Genomic DNA, 18,588 nt, shown 5'->3' with positions numbered 1-18,588 from the left:
GGGTGGGTGAGGCATTGGTGCAGCAGAGCACTCCTTTCGCGGTTTTCTCTTGGCTTCCGCTTTCTCCCCCCCCACCAACGGCAGGTCTCAAGTTGCTTGGCCCCTTTCTGGACGTTCCTCCTCCACTTTGGAGGATCTTGGGCCAGTGATTCCAGAGTCTCTGTGGAAGTGTCGCACTTCACCCACGAGGGTACATCCAACCTGCCAAGCACCCTTTGCTCCTTGGATGATACCTGATCGAAAGACCCCAGTTGAAAGTAAAACTCCACCCGATGGCAACTTCAATTTAGTTCAGTGCTCACGTGAGAAGATGCCAGGAGCACCAGAGTCACATGGTATGGAAACAGACCCTTCGGTCCAACCAGTCCATGCCAAACATAATCTCAAACTAAACTGCCTGCTCCTGGCCCATATCCTTCCAAACTTTTCCTGTTCACATACTTATCCAGATGTCTTTTAAAACGTTGTAACTGTACCCGCATCCACCACTTCCTTTAGAAGTTTATTCCACATACAAACCATCCTATAAAGAATTTGCCTCTCACATTTTTATTAAAATCTCTCTCCTCTCACTTTAAAACTGTGCACCCTAATCTTGAGATCCCCCACACTAGGGAAAAGACAACTAATATTAACTTTCTCTATACCCCTCATTATTTTGTGAACTTTTATTAGGACACCTCTCAACCTCCTGTGCTCCAGTGAAAAACATCCCATCCTTTCTTCAGAGTGGCTTCAGCTTGAAGGATGCAGAACTTTAGCTGCTGACATGCGGACCTCCCACTAACAAAATGGGAAGCTCTCAACAGCCGGGGTGACTGCAGGATGTCCATTTCCCTCCAAGTCTTGCCTTGTGCTGCTAGCCATACTGTTGCTCTGCCAGATATTCTGAGGAATGAAGATGTGACAAGTAACAATGAAAGCTAACAGAACATTATCGCTTATTGATGGGAGAACTGAGTACAAAAGTAGGGAGGTTATGTTTCAAATATAGGCACTGGTGAGATCACATTTGGAATACAGTGTAGACCTGTACCTGGAATGGATTGTATCCTTTGGTATTGAGAACAGTTAGAGGTGACTTCACTGAAGCATGCAAAGATCCTAAGAGAATGGGGTGGCTGAAGAAGAGGATGTTTCAGCATGTGGAAAAATATTGGACTAGAGATCACTGTTCAAAAATAAGAGGTCACCCGGTTGAAACAGACGAAGAGAAATTCTGTTTTTGGAACTCTCTTCCTCAAAAAATATGCCGGAAGCAACATCTTCGAATATTTCTAAGACAGATTTTTGATAAGCAAGGTGATGACATAGGGGCAAGAATGCAGAGTGATCAGATCAGTCACAATCATATTGAATGGGAGAGCAGATTCAAGTGGCCTCGTCATGTTTGTAATTTTTTACATTCATCGTCTCTGCACTGCGAAATTATGATGGTTTCACCCAATCTAGCCCAAGTGAACGGCTGACAAGATAGATCAATAGGTCATTAACCTAAAATTGCTGGAAATGCAAGCTTGGTCAATTGTCACCAGTGACAATTGATTGTACAACACCTCTAAAATCCCTATTTCCAGCAACACTCAATACTTGTATGTTGACAATCTAGGTGGTAAGTCCCTCCCCTCTACCCCAACTGAGAAGGGAAGTCCTCTCACAAAGACCGAACTTTGGGATCTGACAATAGACATCTCCCACGTAAAACATTTAACTAGCCTCTTCTCTTTCCGGTTACTGACGGATCTGTTTTGTGACAAGCAAATGTTGGAAGCAAAGGAAATAAAGAGCAGTAAAACAGGTGTACCCACACACGAGATAAAATATTTGACATTTGGCCAACTTATTCTAAGCTTATTCTCAACTTATTTTTAAGCTGTAAACACGTCTGGTTCTCATATCTCATTTCTTCGGTTCTGTAGAGGATGGTAATTATTTCTGCAGTTTAGCAAGCTCGTACAAACTGACAGGAATAAAAAGTAGTGACAACAGAACTATTGAGCAATGCTACTCTGCTCTCGAAGTCAAATAAGAATGGTCGAAACTGCCACTCCTAGACCTTACAGAGATTACTAACAATTTCCACACCTCCATAAACTGAAACAAGGCGAGATAAATTCTTTGGCGAGAACACTGCGGTATGGTGACAATACAAGGCAACAGATATACCAGAAACGAGAACTCACAACCTTAATTCACTACAACCTCCAAAAGGTTCCCAAATGTTATATTTGCATATTTTCATTTGGCTAGTCAGAATGCACATAATTTATTGCAAATTCTAAACTAAAATTCTAATGCAGAACCTATAGGCTGCTTTATCGTGAGAATTTTAAAAAATATCAAATTTCATCCAGTGGTCTCAGATACCAAATCTTAATCACATAGCAACCTGAAGGGTACACTCCCACTCTCAGAGAAGGAAGAATGTTAATTTTAAATGCAGTTAGGTACTCACCCTAAATGATTTCTGCTCCCACTAGCAGGCCACATACAACAGAAAGCCACCAGGATCTTTTCCCGGACATGTACAATGGTCTCCTTCTACGCTAAATCGTCACCTACAATCTCCGGACTGAGAAGCTCTTAGCCATCAACATTACAAGGGGAAAACAATAAGCCTCAGTATTCCTTTGGCAAATATAAAGGAGGGAATGAGACAGAGGGATTGATCTGGCATGGCTCTCACTTCAATCACTAAACAATGACTCATGTGAGTTAATATCAGAGGACTTGGCAGCGAAGACTAGTCCAACCAGCTTCCCAATACTCCCTGTTCACCTCGAAGAGATACAATGACGAGTATAAGGATTTGGGGAACTGCTGCAGAACAACATCGCAGCTTAAATCACTACCAGAAAAGAAATCAAGTAGAAAACTTTTACAAAGCTCTGGTTAGGCCGCAACTAGAATACTGCATCCAGTTCTGGTCACTATACTTCCAGATGGATGCGAGGTTTACTAGAATGTTTCCTGGGATGAGGCACTTTTAGCTACAAGAATAGTTTGTTGAAGAAGCTAGGGGTGTTCTCCATGGAGTAAAGGAGATCAAGGGGGCAATTTGATCGAGGTGGGCAGGCTTAGAAAAGGTGAACAAAGGAAAACTATTCCTGTTAGTTGATGGGACAAGAACTGCGGACCAAGGTTTGGGGCAGATGTTTGGGTGGGGGAGGGTGGAAAATACATTATTTCAACAGCTTGTCATATAGGCACTTGATGGAAATCAATTCCTTGCGGCTAATAGCACATGGGTAAGTGGGGGAGAAAAGGTGGTGGGGTGGAAATGAGTGGATTACTGAATGGTAGCACCACTCTCCACCCCTATCCTCTCAACTCCCAGTGCTCACTTATCAAAGCAGAGAGCCAGTATGATCTCAACAGGCTGAATGTCCTCCAGTTGTGTTGCAGCACCTGAGAAAACCTCAGAAAATCCATCAAATGAACAAACCATTTCTGAAGTGTCCCTACATTCAGCAACATTGAACATTCCCTCAGCTTAAACCTGATATCCTGCAGACCAGAAACACAACCTACAGTTTCATGTAACATGCTGTCATTGCATTTTTGGAGAGGAGGGAGAGACAACATTACAAAGTTTATATCTGGTACCAGTTATTTTCTAGTAACACACATATGGACTGTATATTAACTGTGTTGTTTTTTGATATGCAACTAATACACATGTTCCCAAGACACAATAAAATGACATGTATTTCTTTTATAATTCTTTGTTGTCTCAAGGGCATGGAATCCTGTTGGGATACTTTCCAATGACTACCCTTCAGTAGCTAGCTCAGGAGGCCTATTCTTCACACAATTCTGGACAAGGAATGTTGTCAAACAACTCAACTACGAAGAAAGGATTCGAATTAATGTTGCTCCCCCATCATCTACCATACACAAGAACATCCCAGACAGGAGTTACTGCTGAATCAGCCATTGGATTAGTTAACTCATAGGAACTTAGCAAATAACGAAGAGTAGGCCATTTAGCCAAATGCTGGCTTGTCTTCCACATGAATGCTGTTTTCTTAATCTATCCCCATATGTCTTGATATGTTAACAATCTAAAAATCTATCAATGTGTATTGAATACGCTGAATGATTAATCATAATAGGAACAGGAGGAGTTGGCCATTCAGCCCCTTCAGTCTGCATCGCAATTTCTCACATCCAGCTTTCCTGCCCTTATTCCAAAGTCCTTAATTCCTTTACTGATCAAGAATCTCTGTCTTTCTCTAATTTAGGCTTAACTAAATACAAGGACTCTGCCACCACAGTTCTCTATGCCAATGAGTTCTAAGAAATGTCAACCCTCAGAGAGAAGAAATTCCTCTTCATTTCAATGATTGAGCCTCCATAGTCCTTTTGGGTAGAGAATTCCAAAAGATTCACCAAGTGAAGAAAGTCATCGTCATCATCTCAGCCCTGAATAGCTGACTTCTCGTCCTGAGATGGTGTCCTTGGAGTCAAGATCCTTGCTAAGAGAAAGATCCTTCCTGCATCTACCCTGTTCAACCCTGTACAAAGCAGCCAACGTTCCATCAGATCACCCTTATGCTTCCAAACTCTTGAGAATACAGAACCATCACCCCAATCTCTCCTCAAGCTTGGACTGCAGGTTTGTAGTTCCATTAAAGTGGAGTCACAGGTAGACAGCGTGGTGAAGAAAGTCTGATATGCTTTCCTTTGTTGGTCAGAGTATGGAGTACAGGAGTTGGGAGGTCATGTTGTGACTGTACAGGACATTGGTTAGGCCACCGTTGGAATATTGCGTGCAATTCTGGTCTCCCTACTATAGAAAGGATGTTATGAAACTTGAAAGGGTTCAGAAAAGATTTACAAGGATGTTGCCAGATTGGAAGGTTCGAGTTATAGGGAGACGCTGAATAGGCTGGGGCTGTTTTCCTTGGAGCGTCGGAGGCCAAGGGATGACCCTAGAAAGGTTCAAGAAATCATAAAGGGCAATGGATAGGGTGAACAGACAAAGTCTTTTCCGCAGGGTAGAGGATTCCAGAACAAGAGGGCATAGGTTTAAGGTGATAGGGGAAAGATTTTAAAAGGAACCTGAGGGGTAACCTTTTCAAGCAGAGGGTGATGCATGTCTGAAATGAGCTGCCACGCTGATACAATTACAACACTTAAAAGGCACCTGGATGGGTAGATGAAAAGCAAAGGTTTTGAGGGATATGGCCCAAATGCTGACAAGTGAGACTTGGTTAGTATCTGCAGAATATTTGGTCAGCATGGCCCAGTTGGGCTGAAGGGTCTATTTCCATGCTGTGCATTTCAATGACTATGACCTGACGATACCACCATTCCCAGGATGGGTCAGACAAACTGTCACTGTGCTGCCTATATGGAATGTATATCTTTTAACACAGGCTAGCACTGCAACTCAATGTCTGTACCATTCATTTATAGAGTGCTTTGATAACAGAGCACTGGGAGCTGAGGGGATAGGGTGGAGAGTGGTGCTGTCATTCTATAATAAGTTTTAATCTGATTGGATTGGTGAGCGAAGCCTAGAACTGATGGAGGCAATGGGAACCCACACAGGATCAGAACGCACAACATGATTATCAACAGTGGTGATGTGTTGGGCAGGATTTGGACGTATGATGGCAAAAAAGAAAATGCTAGAAGGCCAGGGAAATCCAAGAACAACTCAGAATTTGGTTCAGCTTCTAGTACAATGAAACACTCCCAGGATCTTCACAAAAAAAAACCAGAAACCAAAGTTTGACACCAAGCCAAGGATGCTGTTTTATATAAAGACATTGAATCCCTGCAGTGTGGAAACAGGCCATTCAGCCCATCGAGACCTACACACACCGCCCATCCTATCCCTGTCAGCCTTCCCATGTCTAATCTACCTAACCGATACATCCCTAGAACACGATGGGCGATTTCCCACCAACAATCCACTTAACTTGCACATCTTTGGACTAGTAGGAAACCAGAGCATCCAGAGGAAACCCACGCAGACACAGGGATGACATGCAAATTCCAAACAGAAACTTGCCCAAGAGTGGAATCAAACCCAGGCCCTTGGCGCTCCAAGGTAGCAGTGCCAACCACGGAGCCACCATGCCATCCCCATTTGGAGATGTGGGTTTCATTGGCCTGGCTGCTATTTATTGCCCATCCCCAAATGTCCACGAGAAGTGGGAGGTGACCTAGTACAGAGATTCAATGTTGGTGCATCTACAGTGCTATTAGCGAGGGCATTCCAGGATTTTGACTTGGCAACACTGAAGGAAAAGTGGCATACTTCCAAGTCAGGAGGGTGCAGGGGTGGTACTCCCATGCATCTGCTGCCTTTGTCCTCCTTGATGGGTATGGTCAAGGGCGTGGAAGGTGCTGTCCAGGGCCAGGGGACCAAAACCTCAGATTTAAAAGGACAGTCTTAAAAAGAGGAGGCAGAGGGGTGTTGGAAGAGATTTCCAGAGTTTGGGGCTCAGTCAATTGACGGAATGGCCACAACTGATAGAGTAGTTTAAACTGGGAATGCACACAATGCCAGAATTAAAGGAGCACAAATAGTTCAGGAAGCCTTTATTCAAGAACCTGCAGATAAAGGATATTTTCAGTTTTTGGATTCATTTATCTATAGGTATATTCTAGCCCTTTTTTTTTAAAGAAAGGGTGGGTGGCAGGGAGTCACTTTTACCTCAGTTTGGGCCAAGCAAAGTATTTTTGCAAAGAATCTGAAGTCAGAGCCTCTACAGATCAATTCACGAAAAGATCCAGAAAAACCATTTTGCGGACATTTGGAGTAGGATTTCCAATCTGCATCAGAGAAGTCGGAGGCTGGAGGAGACTACAGATAGGGAGGGGCGAAACCCTGGACAGATTTGAAAACAAGAATGTTATTTTTAAGACCAAGGCATTGCTTGAATGTGCATTTAATGTCAGCAAAGGGAAAATAAGACTTGCTACAGGGGTAGCAGAGCTTCAATTCACAGAGTGTAGAGTGAGATAGAGCAGGCAAGAATCAGCCAAACACAATAGCAAGAATGAGGGGAACAACTATCTCAAAACAAAACAGGACAAGAAGAACAGAATGGGTTCATGGTGGGTTGAGGAGGATTTGAACGTGACGAATTGAATGGGATCACACAGGATGGTCATTCCCACATGTTGTACTGTTGCAGTGAAGGTGGTAATTGGCCCACAGACTTTTGAGATACATTGCGTATATTCCACAATTTAATCCATGGCACTGTTTCATTTGGTTACAGTATTTTGCTAACCGATCCTTCCCAATGTCTCCCTTCTGAGAATTTATTTGTATACTGAACATGGAGTAGGGGGAATCAGTGCCTGAAATTCTAAGTCAGTGTACTTTCCAAATCCATATTTTGAAAGCTGTTATGAGCAGGCAAACCTCACGGGGAACTACCTGAAAACAGCTGGTTCTAAAGACAGATGGTTCTTGGTGTTATTACTAAAGCTTCAACACATCTAATATGCATTCCAAGTCATTAAAACACAATTCAACTTTTTAAAATAGATGTCAAACTAATTAGCAAGCAATGTTTGGTTCGAAATTTTGGGTTCTGATTCACCCAGAATGGTTATAGTGTAGAAGGCAGCCATGTGGCCCATCACTGCCACAGAAGGCTGGGGAGGCCAGGTCATTGAGCATATTTAAGACAGAGATAGATAGGTTTTTGATGGTCAAGGGGATCAAGGGTTTATGGGGAGAAAGTGGGAGGATGGGGTTCAGAAACCTATCAGCCATGATTGAATGGCGGAGCAGACTTGATGGGCTGAATGGCCTCACTTCAGCTCCTACGTCTTATGGTGTCTGTGCCGGCTCTCCAAAAAGGAGCAATTCATCTAGTGGTTATCTCCTCATAGCTTTGCACAACTTTCCTTTTCAAATTACAGTCGAATTCTCGTTTGAATGTTGCAAGTCAAACGTTCTGCCTTTACAGAATGCATACACTCACTGTCGCTCTTCCATATCTTGCCACTTCTGAGCATAAATCAGAATTAGGTTTATTGCCGCAAAAAGGGAAAGTATATACCCAGCAATCAATAGAAACTCAAACAAAACTGTGAAACGTTGTCCTTGCAAAAGGAAATTCTTCAGGGTATACTATTTTTTCAGTTTGCTGATGAACAAATGGAAAAATATATTTCTTTTGAGTAATAATCTTGCTGATTTAGAACTAAAACATGGCTGAAAAGGAGACAAGAAGCATTGCATTTTACACTCACCAGGACTAGGACATAAGAAACAAACTTGATAACATAAACACCAATTTATACAAGATGAGAATACGATGCTGACTGGTTGTGCCGTCGCTGGCACAGAGATACAGCAGGAACAATTACCCGATCTTAATTCCCAGACCAAGTTGGTAGATTATGATGGGTCAAGGTGTTGTTATGGAAATGCACCAGCGATTGGCTATCTATCACCCCTTTTTCTTCCAAGAGAAGGGGGTGCAAACAATGCACAAATTTCTTTTGCCTACATAAAACAGGATCCTGTGTCTTACCATTTGTAGTTTACAGCACAGTCGTATGCATCACTCTGCGAACTGGCTGATGATCATAAATTGGCTTCCAGCGTAACATTTAGCAGAGTCTGGATTATTTAACAAATAGCAAGCCCAACTTTTGATGCTTGCAATCACAGGGCTGATAGTACTCAATCAGCACGTTACCTGCTGCAATTGGTCAACAGGATGTACCACTGCACCACAAAAGCCCTCCAAATGAACATTTCCTTTATTTTCTAATCAACCTGTTCAGAGATGTTATTATTCACCTCTGAGGCAGATAAGACTTGAATGCGGGGCCTCTCAATCCAGAGTTTGCAACAATACCACTGAGTCATGAGCTCCTTAAACTTAACAATTCATTCACATCATATGCACGTGACATCAGCAGAAAATAAAAGACGTTTACACTTCTATACAAGCTGTTGTAAAATAGATTCAAAAGTGCATTTTAAGGAATGGTGACCTCCAGACTAACAGTTAAACTTTCTTCTCTCAACATCAATTATCAAAGGATCCAAGAGTGGATGGGTATATGAATAGGAAGGGTTTGGAGGGATATGGGCCGGATGCTGGCAGGTGGGACTAGATTGGGTTGGGATATCTGGTCAGCATGGACAGGTTGGACCGAAGGGTCTGTTTCCGTGCTGTATATCTCTATGACTCTAAGAGTCCTAGCTAGAATCTCTCATTTCAGAGTCTTCATTTTAAATACTCTTCACACAAGGGTGCATCTGAACCCCTAAATAGTTTAAAAAAGACTAATAGAAGCTAAGATTTCTGTTGCACTTCCGAGGATCAGGGAGCTAGTCAGTCATCACTCATAGTTCACACATGCACCTCATGAGTCACAAAGTTAGGTATTCATGTCCCAAACAAATCTAGGCTGACACTCCAGTGCAGTACTGAGGGTGTTGTACACTGTCAGAGGTGTCATTTTTGCTTGATACTTCAAGCAGATGCCTGCTCTACCTGCCCTCTCATGTGGACAGTAACAATCACAGAATCATTACAGTAGAGGAAGGGGCCATTTTGCCCACTGTCATCTACACCAACTGTCCAAGTACTGTTCTTCCACCAACTCTTCATTAGACCCGGGTTCAATTCCCACCTCAGGCAGCTGTCTGTGTGGAGTTTGCATGTTCTCCCCGTGTCTGCGTGGGTTTCCTCCGGGTGCTCCGGTTTCCTCCCACAGTCCAAAGATGTGCAGGTCAGGTGAATTGGCCATGCTAAATTGCCCGTAGTGTTAGGTAAAGGGGTGAATGTAGGGGTCTGGGTGGGTTACGGGTTGGTGTGGACTTGTTGGGCCGAAGGGCCTGTTTCCACACTGTAAGTAATCTAATCTAATAAATTTCGGCACAACCTTCACATCAGCAGTCTAATTTGGTTCTGAAATATTTCAATTCAACACTCCTCCGTTACACTGTCTGGCAACACCTTCTCTGTACAACCGGATCAGTCACCTGGGATAAAGATATATCCTTCAAATCACAAATATATTGCTCACTCATTATCACTTGGTTGCTTGTGGGATCTTGCTGTTACCATTTGCTGCACTTCCCTCATAACAAGGGTAACTACACTGTCCCTAAAGTAAAAAAGGTAGAGGTAAAGTCACCATAATACCAGAGGAGGGAGACAGAACTAGCGATGAGTTTAACCAGAGGGTCACCGTGCCTCAGACAGGGGGAAAGAGGTTATGAAGGACAGTCCTTCATAGTAAACTCAGCCGGTACAGAAATTTAAATCAAGCTGTTGGCACCAGTGCATCATAAACCAGCTGTCCAGCCAACTAAACTAACTGGCTCATTCACAAAAGTACTCTGGTGCTTGACAAACAGAGAGGCCGTGAAAGGCACTATAGAGGTACAAATCTTCACTCCTTTCTGTCACTCTTGAAGGGTGGCACAGTGGCTAGAATTGCGGCTTCACAGCAACAGGGACCCGGGTTCGATTCCAGCCTCAGGCAACTGTCTGCGTGGAGTATGCACATTCCCTCAGTGTCTGCATTGATTCCCTTGGGTGCTCCAGTTTCCTCCCACAGTCCAAAGCTGTGCATGTTAGGGTGGATTGGCTATGCTAAATTGCCTATTGTGTGCAGGTTAGGTAGATAAGCCATGGGATATGCAGAGTTAAAGAGATGGGTTGGGTCTAGGTGGGATGCTGGTCGGTGTGGACTTGATGGGCCAAATGGGCTGCTTCCACACTATAGGAACTTTATGAATATGACTTGAGCTAACGTCATCATTTCAACTTGCATGGAAACAATGGCTATTTAGACAAGGTGTTGCCAGACTCAACAATCTCAATGTTTGCTTAAAAACTACTTTTCACACAACACAACACCCGAAGTAGGTTAACAGAAAAGTTCATTTTTCCTCCAACAAGGTGGAGGAGAGAACTCAAATACAGTGACATGCTGCAAAGGTTTAGGTAAAAGAAATGTTTTCAGATTTTTAGCCAAAGCCACAGCTTATTTCTCTGCCCAATAAATGTAATGCACAGGAGTTTTGCTTTAGCAAACTTAATTTTACCAACAGTAGAGCATATGGTTGATAACAACAAAAGGTAACAATCTTATTTTGGAAAACTGCATGCCCAAAGATGCAAAACTTAATGCACGCTGCTTTCTTGGAAAGAAATCTAAAATGATTGCCATTGTATAAACTCTGGTAGGACTGGGACTTGAGAGTCCAAATCGCGGTATACTTCTTCAGAGGATGTTGGTTCGGCAACAGCTCGAGTACGGTGTATATTATAGGAGTGATGTGACAGCATTGGAGGGGGTGCAGCAGAGACTTACCAGGATGTTGTCAGAAGTCAGAACCAGGTTACAGTCCAACAGGTTTATTTGAAATTTCAAGCTTGAAGTACACTTCAACTGATGAAAGCTCGGAAAGCTTGTGATTTTCAATACACCTGTTGGACTTTAACCTGGTGTCATCTGACTTCTAACTTTGTCCACCCTAGCACCTCCACATCATGGCTACCAGACGTTGTCTCTGCTGGATGGATACAGATATATAATAAAAAAAGACTTTGGAGCATATAGGTTGCTTTTCCTGGAGCAGAGGAGCAACTTGATTGAGGGGTACAAAATGGCAAGGGTTATAAATCGGGTAGACAAGCAGAAACGTTTTCCCTTCGTAGAAGCACAGATTGGAGGTAAAGGGCAGGATGTTGAGCAAGAATTCTTAAAGAAAGAATTTGATTTCAGCCAGAGGGTTGTAGTTATCTGGAAGGCATTGCCTGATAGGTGCAATATTTAAGCAGTATTTAGATAAAACGCAGCATTCAGCTCTGACCGAAGTGTCATCCAGATTCAAAATGTTAGCTTGCTCTCTCGCCACGGATCCTGCTGCGATTTCCAGTATTGTTTTCTTTTCGGTTTACATAAATCACTCAAGGCTGCAGGCCAAGTGCTGGAAAGCAGGAGGAAAGCTCAACGACTGGTGAGGACACGATGGACCGAAGGGCCTCTTTACATGGTGTAAAAGCCTTACGACTCCTGTGAGATTACACCCGCTGGTCCTAAACTCTACCACACAAGGGGAAACAACCTCTCCACATCGCCCCTGTCAATTCCCCCCCTAATTATTTTGTATGTTTCAATAACGTCGCCCTCTCATTCTTTTAAATCCCAATAAGTACTGGCACCACTCTCTTCTGGGGAGACTGTCCCACAATCCACAGGATCAGTCCGGTGAACCTCCTCTGGACTGCCTCCAATATGTCTTTCCTTAAATAAAGCAATCGAAACAGTTTACGAGGCATGCTATAGTTTCATCAAGTTGCCAGCTTCCACTCTCAGGAGCTGCCAAAAAGAGAGACAAACAAAAAGAAAAGAACACTCTGAATTCACCGCCGGAGAGAAGTCGTCAAACTTCAAGAACGACAATTTTATAATTTTTTTAAAAAAAGAGGAAAAAGTGAGAAAGAACTTGCAAAACTCCCGAGAAGGTGCTTTCCCAATCGCACCTCCGACGAAATATTCTGAAACAAAGGGCGCTCGCTAGAGAAAAATACAAATCAATGTATGATTAGAAACTTGCATTTTAAAAGAAATGCAAATAAAATTATAGAACGAGTCAAATGCAATGAGGGAATTGTTGACATCTTTGCTTCAGGGCAACCTAGCATCTCCCAATTGCCACTCTGCAAGGATCCTGAAATGAAGCATTCAAACTGAAATACTTTTACTGCAAAGATTAAAATGCACCAAGACCAACTTCAAGCAACATTTCTTTTTGGACTCGAGGAAAATTAATTCCACCTTACATTGCCTCAAGGGATTTCGGTGCTCACCTGAAAGAAAGCGAAAAAGGTCGGTTTTGAAGGCAAAAGCAAGCTTTAAAACGGGCAACTTACCTCAGGAAATTCGACGAACAATATGATTTCGAAGGAATTTGATGTTTTAATTGATTTTTTTTTTAACCCCCGTTTCTACCTTTACCTTTCTCTGGGAAACATCGCTCGAGCGCTCAACCGAACCTGCGCCGGCGCGAGCAGGGCTGCAGGAAGTCCCGCCCCCCTGGCCGGTGCTGATTGGTGAGGTGCGGGGCAACGCCCACCGCCATAGGCACGCCCCCTTGTCAATCATCAGGAGCCAGGTGTGGGGGGGGATGGTGGGGGAGGGGAAGAGAGAGAGGGGCTGGGGGTTAAAAGGGAAGATGGGGCTTAAAGGGGAGAGGGGTTAAAGGGGGAAGATGGGGTGAAAGGGAGAGATGTGGGATTAAAGGGGGAAGATGGGGTTAAGGGGATAGGGGTTAAAGGAAGAAGGATTAAAGGGGAGATGGGGGTTAAGGGGAGAAGAATTAAAGGGGGAGATGGGGGTTAAAGGGGGAGATGGGGGTTAAAGGGGGAGATGGGGTTAAGGGGATAGGGGTTAAAGGAAGAAGGATTAAAGGGGAGATGGGGGTTAAGGGGAGATGGGGGTTAAGGGGAGAAGAATTAAAGGGGGAGATGGGGGTTAAAGGGGGAGATGGGGTTAAGGGGATAGGGGTTAAATGAAGAAGGATAAAGGGGAGAGGGGGCTAAAGGGGGAGATGGGGGCTAAAGGGGAGGTGGGTTAAAAGGGGGAGATGGGGGTTAAGGGGATGGGGTTAAAGGAAGAAGGGTTCATGGGGAGATGGGGTTAAAGGAGAGATGGGGGTTAAAGGGGGATATGTGGGATTAAAGGGGAGCTGGGTTAAAAGGGGAAATGGGGGTTAAAGGGGAGAGGGGTTAAAAGGGGGAGATGGGGGTTAAAGGGGATTGGGGTTAAAGGGGATTGGGGTTAAAGGAAGAAGGGTTAAAGGTGAGATGGGGGTTAAAGTGGAGAGGGGTTAAAGGGGAGAGGGATTAAAGGGAGAGATGTGGGATTAAAGGGGGAAGTGGGGGTTAAAGGAAGAAAGATTAATGGGTAGATGGGGTTAAAAGAGAGATGGGGTTAAAGGGGGAGATGTGTGGTTAAAGGGGAGCTGGGTTTAAGGGGGAGATGGGAGTTAAGGGGGAGATGAGGGTTGAAGGGGAGGTGGGTTAAAAGGGGAGATGGGGGTTTAGGGGATGGGGTTAAAGGGGAGAGGGGTTAAAGGGGGAGATGGAGGTTAAAGAGGAGAAATGGGTTTTAAAGGGACAGATAGGGGTTAAACAGGGACATGGGTTGAGGGGGACATGGGGGTTAAAGGGGGAGGGTTTAAAGAAGGGAGATGGGGGTTAAGGGGGAGGGTTTAAAGGAGGGAGATGGGGGTTAAGGAGGGAGGGTTTAAAGGAGGGAGACAGGGGTTAAGGGGAGAGGGGTTAAAGAAGGGAGATGGGGGTTAAGGGGGGAGGGTTTAAAGGAGGGAGACGGGGGTTAAGGGGAGAGGGGTCAAAGAAGGGAGATGGGGGTTAAGGGGGAGGGTTTAAAGGAGGGAGATGAGGGTTAAGGGGGGTGGGTTTGAATAAGGGAGATGAGGGTTAAGGGGGGTGGGTTTAAATAAGGGAGATGGGGGTTAAGGGGAGAGGGTTTAAAGGACAGAGATTGGGGTTTAAGGGGAGAGAGCTTAAAGGAGGAAGATGGGTGTTAAGGGGAGAGGAGTTAAAGGGGGACCTGGTGGTTAAAGGGACAGATAGGGATTAAACAGGGACATGGGGGTGAGGGGGCGATGGGGATGAAGGGGAGATGGGTTAAAGAAGAACATGGGGGTTGAGGGGAGATGGGTTAGAAGGGGAGATGGGGGTTAAGGGGAGAGGGATTAAAAGGGGAGGATGGGGTTAAGGGGAGAGGGATTAAAAGGGGAGGATGGGGTTAAGGGGAGAGGGATTAAAAGGGGAGGATGGGGGTTCAGGGGAGAGGGATTAAAAGGGGAGGATGGGGTTAAGGGGAGAGGGATTAAAAGGGGAGGATGGGGGTTCAGGGGAGAGGGATTAAAAGGGGAGGATAGGGGTTAAAAGGGGAGGATGGGGGTTAAGGGGAGAGGGGTTAAAAGGGGAGGATGGGGGTTAAGGGGATAGGGGTTAAAAGGGGAAGATGGGGGTTAAGCCGAGAGGTATTAAAAGGGGAAGATGGGGGTTTAAGAGAGGAAATGGGGTTTAAAGGGACAGATATAGGTTAAACAGGGATATGGGGGTGAGGAGGACATGGGGGTTAAGGGGAGAGAGATTAATGGGGAGATGGGGGTTAAAGAAGAGTGATGGAGTTTCAAGGAACATGGGGTGAGGGGCGATGGGGATTAAGGGGAGATGGGTTAAAGAAGGACATGGGAGTTGAGGGGAGATGGGTTAGAAGGGGAGATGGGGGTTAAGGGGAGAGGGATTAAAAGGGGAGGATGGGGGTTAAAAGGGGAGGATGGGGGTTAAGGGGACAGGGGTTAAAAGGGGAGGATGGGGGTTTAGGGGATGGGGTTAAAGGGGAGAGGGGTTAAAGGGGGAGATGGAGGTTAAAGAGGAGAAATGGGTTTTAAAGGGACAGATAGGGGTTAAACAGGGACATGGGTTGAGGGGGACATGGGGGTTAAAGGGGGAGGGTTTAAAGAAGGGAGATGGGGGTTAAGGGGGAGGGTTTAAAGGAGGGAGATGGGGGTTAAGGAGGGAGGGTTTAAAGGAGGGAGACAGGGGTTAAGGGGAGAGGGGTTAAAGAAGGGAGATGGGGGTTAAGGGGGGAGGGTTTAAAGGAGGGAGACGGGGGTTAAGGGGAGAGGGGTCAAAGAAGGGAGATGGGGGTTAAGGGGGAGGGTTTAAAGGAGGGAGATGAGGGTTAAGGGGGGTGGGTTTGAATAAGGGAGATGAGGGTTAAGGGGGGTGGGTTTAAATAAGGGAGATGGGGGTTAAGGGGAGAGGGTTTAAAGGACAGAGATTGGGGTTTAAGGGGAGAGAGCTTAAAGGAGGAAGATGGGTGTTAAGGGGAGAGGAGTTAAAGGGGGACCTGGTGGTTAAAGGGACAGATAGGGATTAAACAGGGACATGGGGGTGAGGGGGCGATGGGGATGAAGGGGAGATGGGTTAAAGAAGAACATGGGGGTTGAGGGGAGATGGGTTAGAAGGGGAGATGGGGGTTAAGGGGAGAGGGATTAAAAGGGGAGGATGGGGTTAAGGGGAGAGGGATTAAAAGGGGAGGATGGGGTTAAGGGGAGAGGGATTAAAAGGGGAGGATGGGGGTTCAGGGGAGAGGGATTAAAAGGGGAGGATGGGGTTAAGGGGAGAGGGATTAAAAGGGGAGGATGGGGGTTCAGGGGAGAGGGATTAAAAGGGGAGGATAGGGGTTAAAAGGGGAGGATGGGGGTTAAGGGGAGAGGGGTTAAAAGGGGAGGATGGGGGTTAAGGGGATAGGGGTTAAAAGGGGAAGATGGGGGTTAAGCCGAGAGGTATTAAAAGGGGAAGATGGGGGTTTAAGAGAGGAAATGGGGTTTAAAGGGACAGATATAGGTTAAACAGGGATATGGGGGTGAGGAGGACATGGGGGTTAAGGGGAGAGAGATTAATGGGGAGATGGGGGTTAAAGAAGAGTGATGGAGTTTCAAGGAACATGGGGTGAGGGGCGATGGGGATTAAGGGGAGATGGGTTAAAGAAGGACATGGGAGTTGAGGGGAGATGGGTTAGAAGGGGAGATGGGGGTTAAGGGGAGAGGGATTAAAAGGGGAGGATGGGGGTTAAAAGGGGAGGATGGGGGTTAAGGGGACAGGGGTTAAAAGGGGAGGATGGGGGTTAAGCTGACAGGTGTTAAAAGGGAAAGATGGGGGTTAAAGAGGGGAAATGGGGTTTAAAGGGACAGATATGGGTTAAACAGGGACAAGGGGGTGACGGGGGACATGGGGGTTAAGGGGAGAGAGATTAATGGGGAGATGGGGGTTAAAGAAGAGTGATGGAGCTTCAAGGAACAGATGGGGGTTAAGCAGGGACATGGCAGTGAGGGGAACCTGGGGGTTAAGGGAACAGGGGTTAAAGGGTGGGGTGGGGTTTAAGGGGACAGATAGGGGTTAAAACAGGGACATGAGGGTGAGGGGGGCATGGGGTTTAAGGGGAGAGAGGTTAAAGAGGGAGATGGGAGTTAAAGGGGAGAGATGCAGTTTAAAGGGACTGATAGGGTTAAACAGGGACATGGGGTGAGAGAGACATGGGGGTTAGAGGGAAATGAGTGTTAACGGGAGAGGGGTTCAAGGAGAGATGGGAGTTAAGGGGAGAGGGGTTAAAGGGGGAGATGGGGGTTAAGGGAAGAGAGGTTAAAGGGGGGAGATGGCAGTTAAGGGGAGAGGAGTTATATGGGGCGATGGGGGTTAAAGTGAGAGGGGGGTTAAAGAGAGATAAGGGTTAAAAGGGGATATGGGGGTTAAAGGGGGAGATAGGGTTAAGGGGAGAGGGGTTAAAAGGGGAGATAGGGTTAAGGGGAGAGGGGTTAAAAGGGGAGATAGGGTTAAGGGGAGAGGGGTTAAAGGGGGAGATGGGGTTAAGGGGAGAGGGGTTAAAGGGGGAGATGGGGTTTAGGGGGAGAGGGGTTAAAGGGGGAGATGGGGTTTAAGGGGTGAGGGGTTAAAAGGTGGAGATGACGGTTAAGCCGAGAGGCGTTAAAAGCGGAAGATGGGGGTTAAAGGGGGAGATGGAGGTTAAAGATAGAAAATGGGGCTTAAAGGGACAGGTTTGGGTTAAACAGGGACATGGGGGTGAGGGGGACATGGGGGTTAAGGGGAGAGAGATTAATGGAGGGATGGGGGTTAAAGAAGAGTGATGGAGTTTCAAGGAACAGATGGGGGTTAAGCAGGGACATGGCAGTGAGGGGGGCATGGGGGTTAAGCGGAGAGGGGTAAAAGGGGAGAGGGGTTAAGGGGAGTGGGGTTAAAGGAGGAGATGGGGGTTAAGGGGAGAGGGTTTAAAGGGCAAGATAGGGGTTAAGGGGGAGAGTTTAAAGGGGGAGATGGGGTTTAAAGGGAAAGGGGTTAAAGGGGGAGATAGGGGTTAAGCAGGGACATGGCAGTGAGGGGGACATGGGGGTTAAGGGGAGAGGGGTTTAAGGGGGAGATGGGGGTTAAACAGGGACATGGCAGTGAGGGGGAACATGGGGTTTAAGGGGAGAGGGGTTTAAGGGGAGGGGGTTAAGGGAAGTGGGGTTAAGGGAAGTGGGGTTAAGGGGAGAGGGGTTAAAGGGGGAGATAGGGGTTAAGGGGGAGAGTTTAAAGGGGGAGATGGGGTTTAAAGGGAAAGGGGTTAAAGGGGGAGATAGGGGTTAAGCAGGGACATGGCAGTGAGGAGGGCATGGGGGTTAAGGGGAGAGGGGTTAAAGGGGGAGATGGGGGTTAAACAGGGACATGGCAGTGAGGGGGAACATGGGGTTTAAGGGGAGAGGGGTTTAAGGGGAGGGGGTTAAGGGAAGTGGGTTAAGGGAAGTGGGGTTAAGGGGAGAGGGGTTAAAGGGGGAGATAGGGGTTAAGGGGGAGAGTTTAAAGGGGGAGATGGGGTTTAAGGGGAGAGGGGTTAAAGGGGGAGATGGGGGTTAAGCAGGGACATGGCAGTGAGGGGGACATGGGGGTTAAGGGGAGAGGGGTTAAAGGGGGAGATGGGGGTTAAGCAGGGACATGGCAGTGAGGGGGACATGGGGGTTAAGGGGAGAGGGGTTAAGGGGAG

The 18,588-nt window shown here is 46.1% G+C and overlaps 1 protein-coding gene across 2 annotated transcripts in view; it reads right to left on the bottom strand.

Moving 5' to 3' along the window:
• cgnb (cingulin b) overlaps positions 1 to 13,031 on the bottom strand; it is a 98,079-nt gene extending 85,048 nt beyond the window's left edge. Inside the window, exon 1 of one of the 2 annotated variants that reach the window (XM_072548985.1) lies at positions 12,967 to 13,031. In XM_072548985.1, coding sequence (XP_072405086.1) covers positions 12,967 to 12,983 — 17 coding nt within the window. In that variant the 5' untranslated portion in view covers positions 12,984 to 13,031. Of the gene's footprint in view, positions 1 to 12,881 lie in introns of both variants that reach the window. The other variant, XM_072548986.1, reaches the window with a different exon arrangement.
• Between the last annotated feature and the right edge of the window lie 5,557 nt (positions 13,032 to 18,588).

This window comes from Chiloscyllium punctatum, chromosome 28 (assembly GCF_047496795.1).
Source record: "Chiloscyllium punctatum isolate Juve2018m chromosome 28, sChiPun1.3, whole genome shotgun sequence".
Classification (NCBI taxonomy): domain Eukaryota; kingdom Metazoa; phylum Chordata; class Chondrichthyes; order Orectolobiformes; family Hemiscylliidae; genus Chiloscyllium; species Chiloscyllium punctatum.
This window is presented reverse-complemented; position numbering and strand designations above follow the sequence as displayed.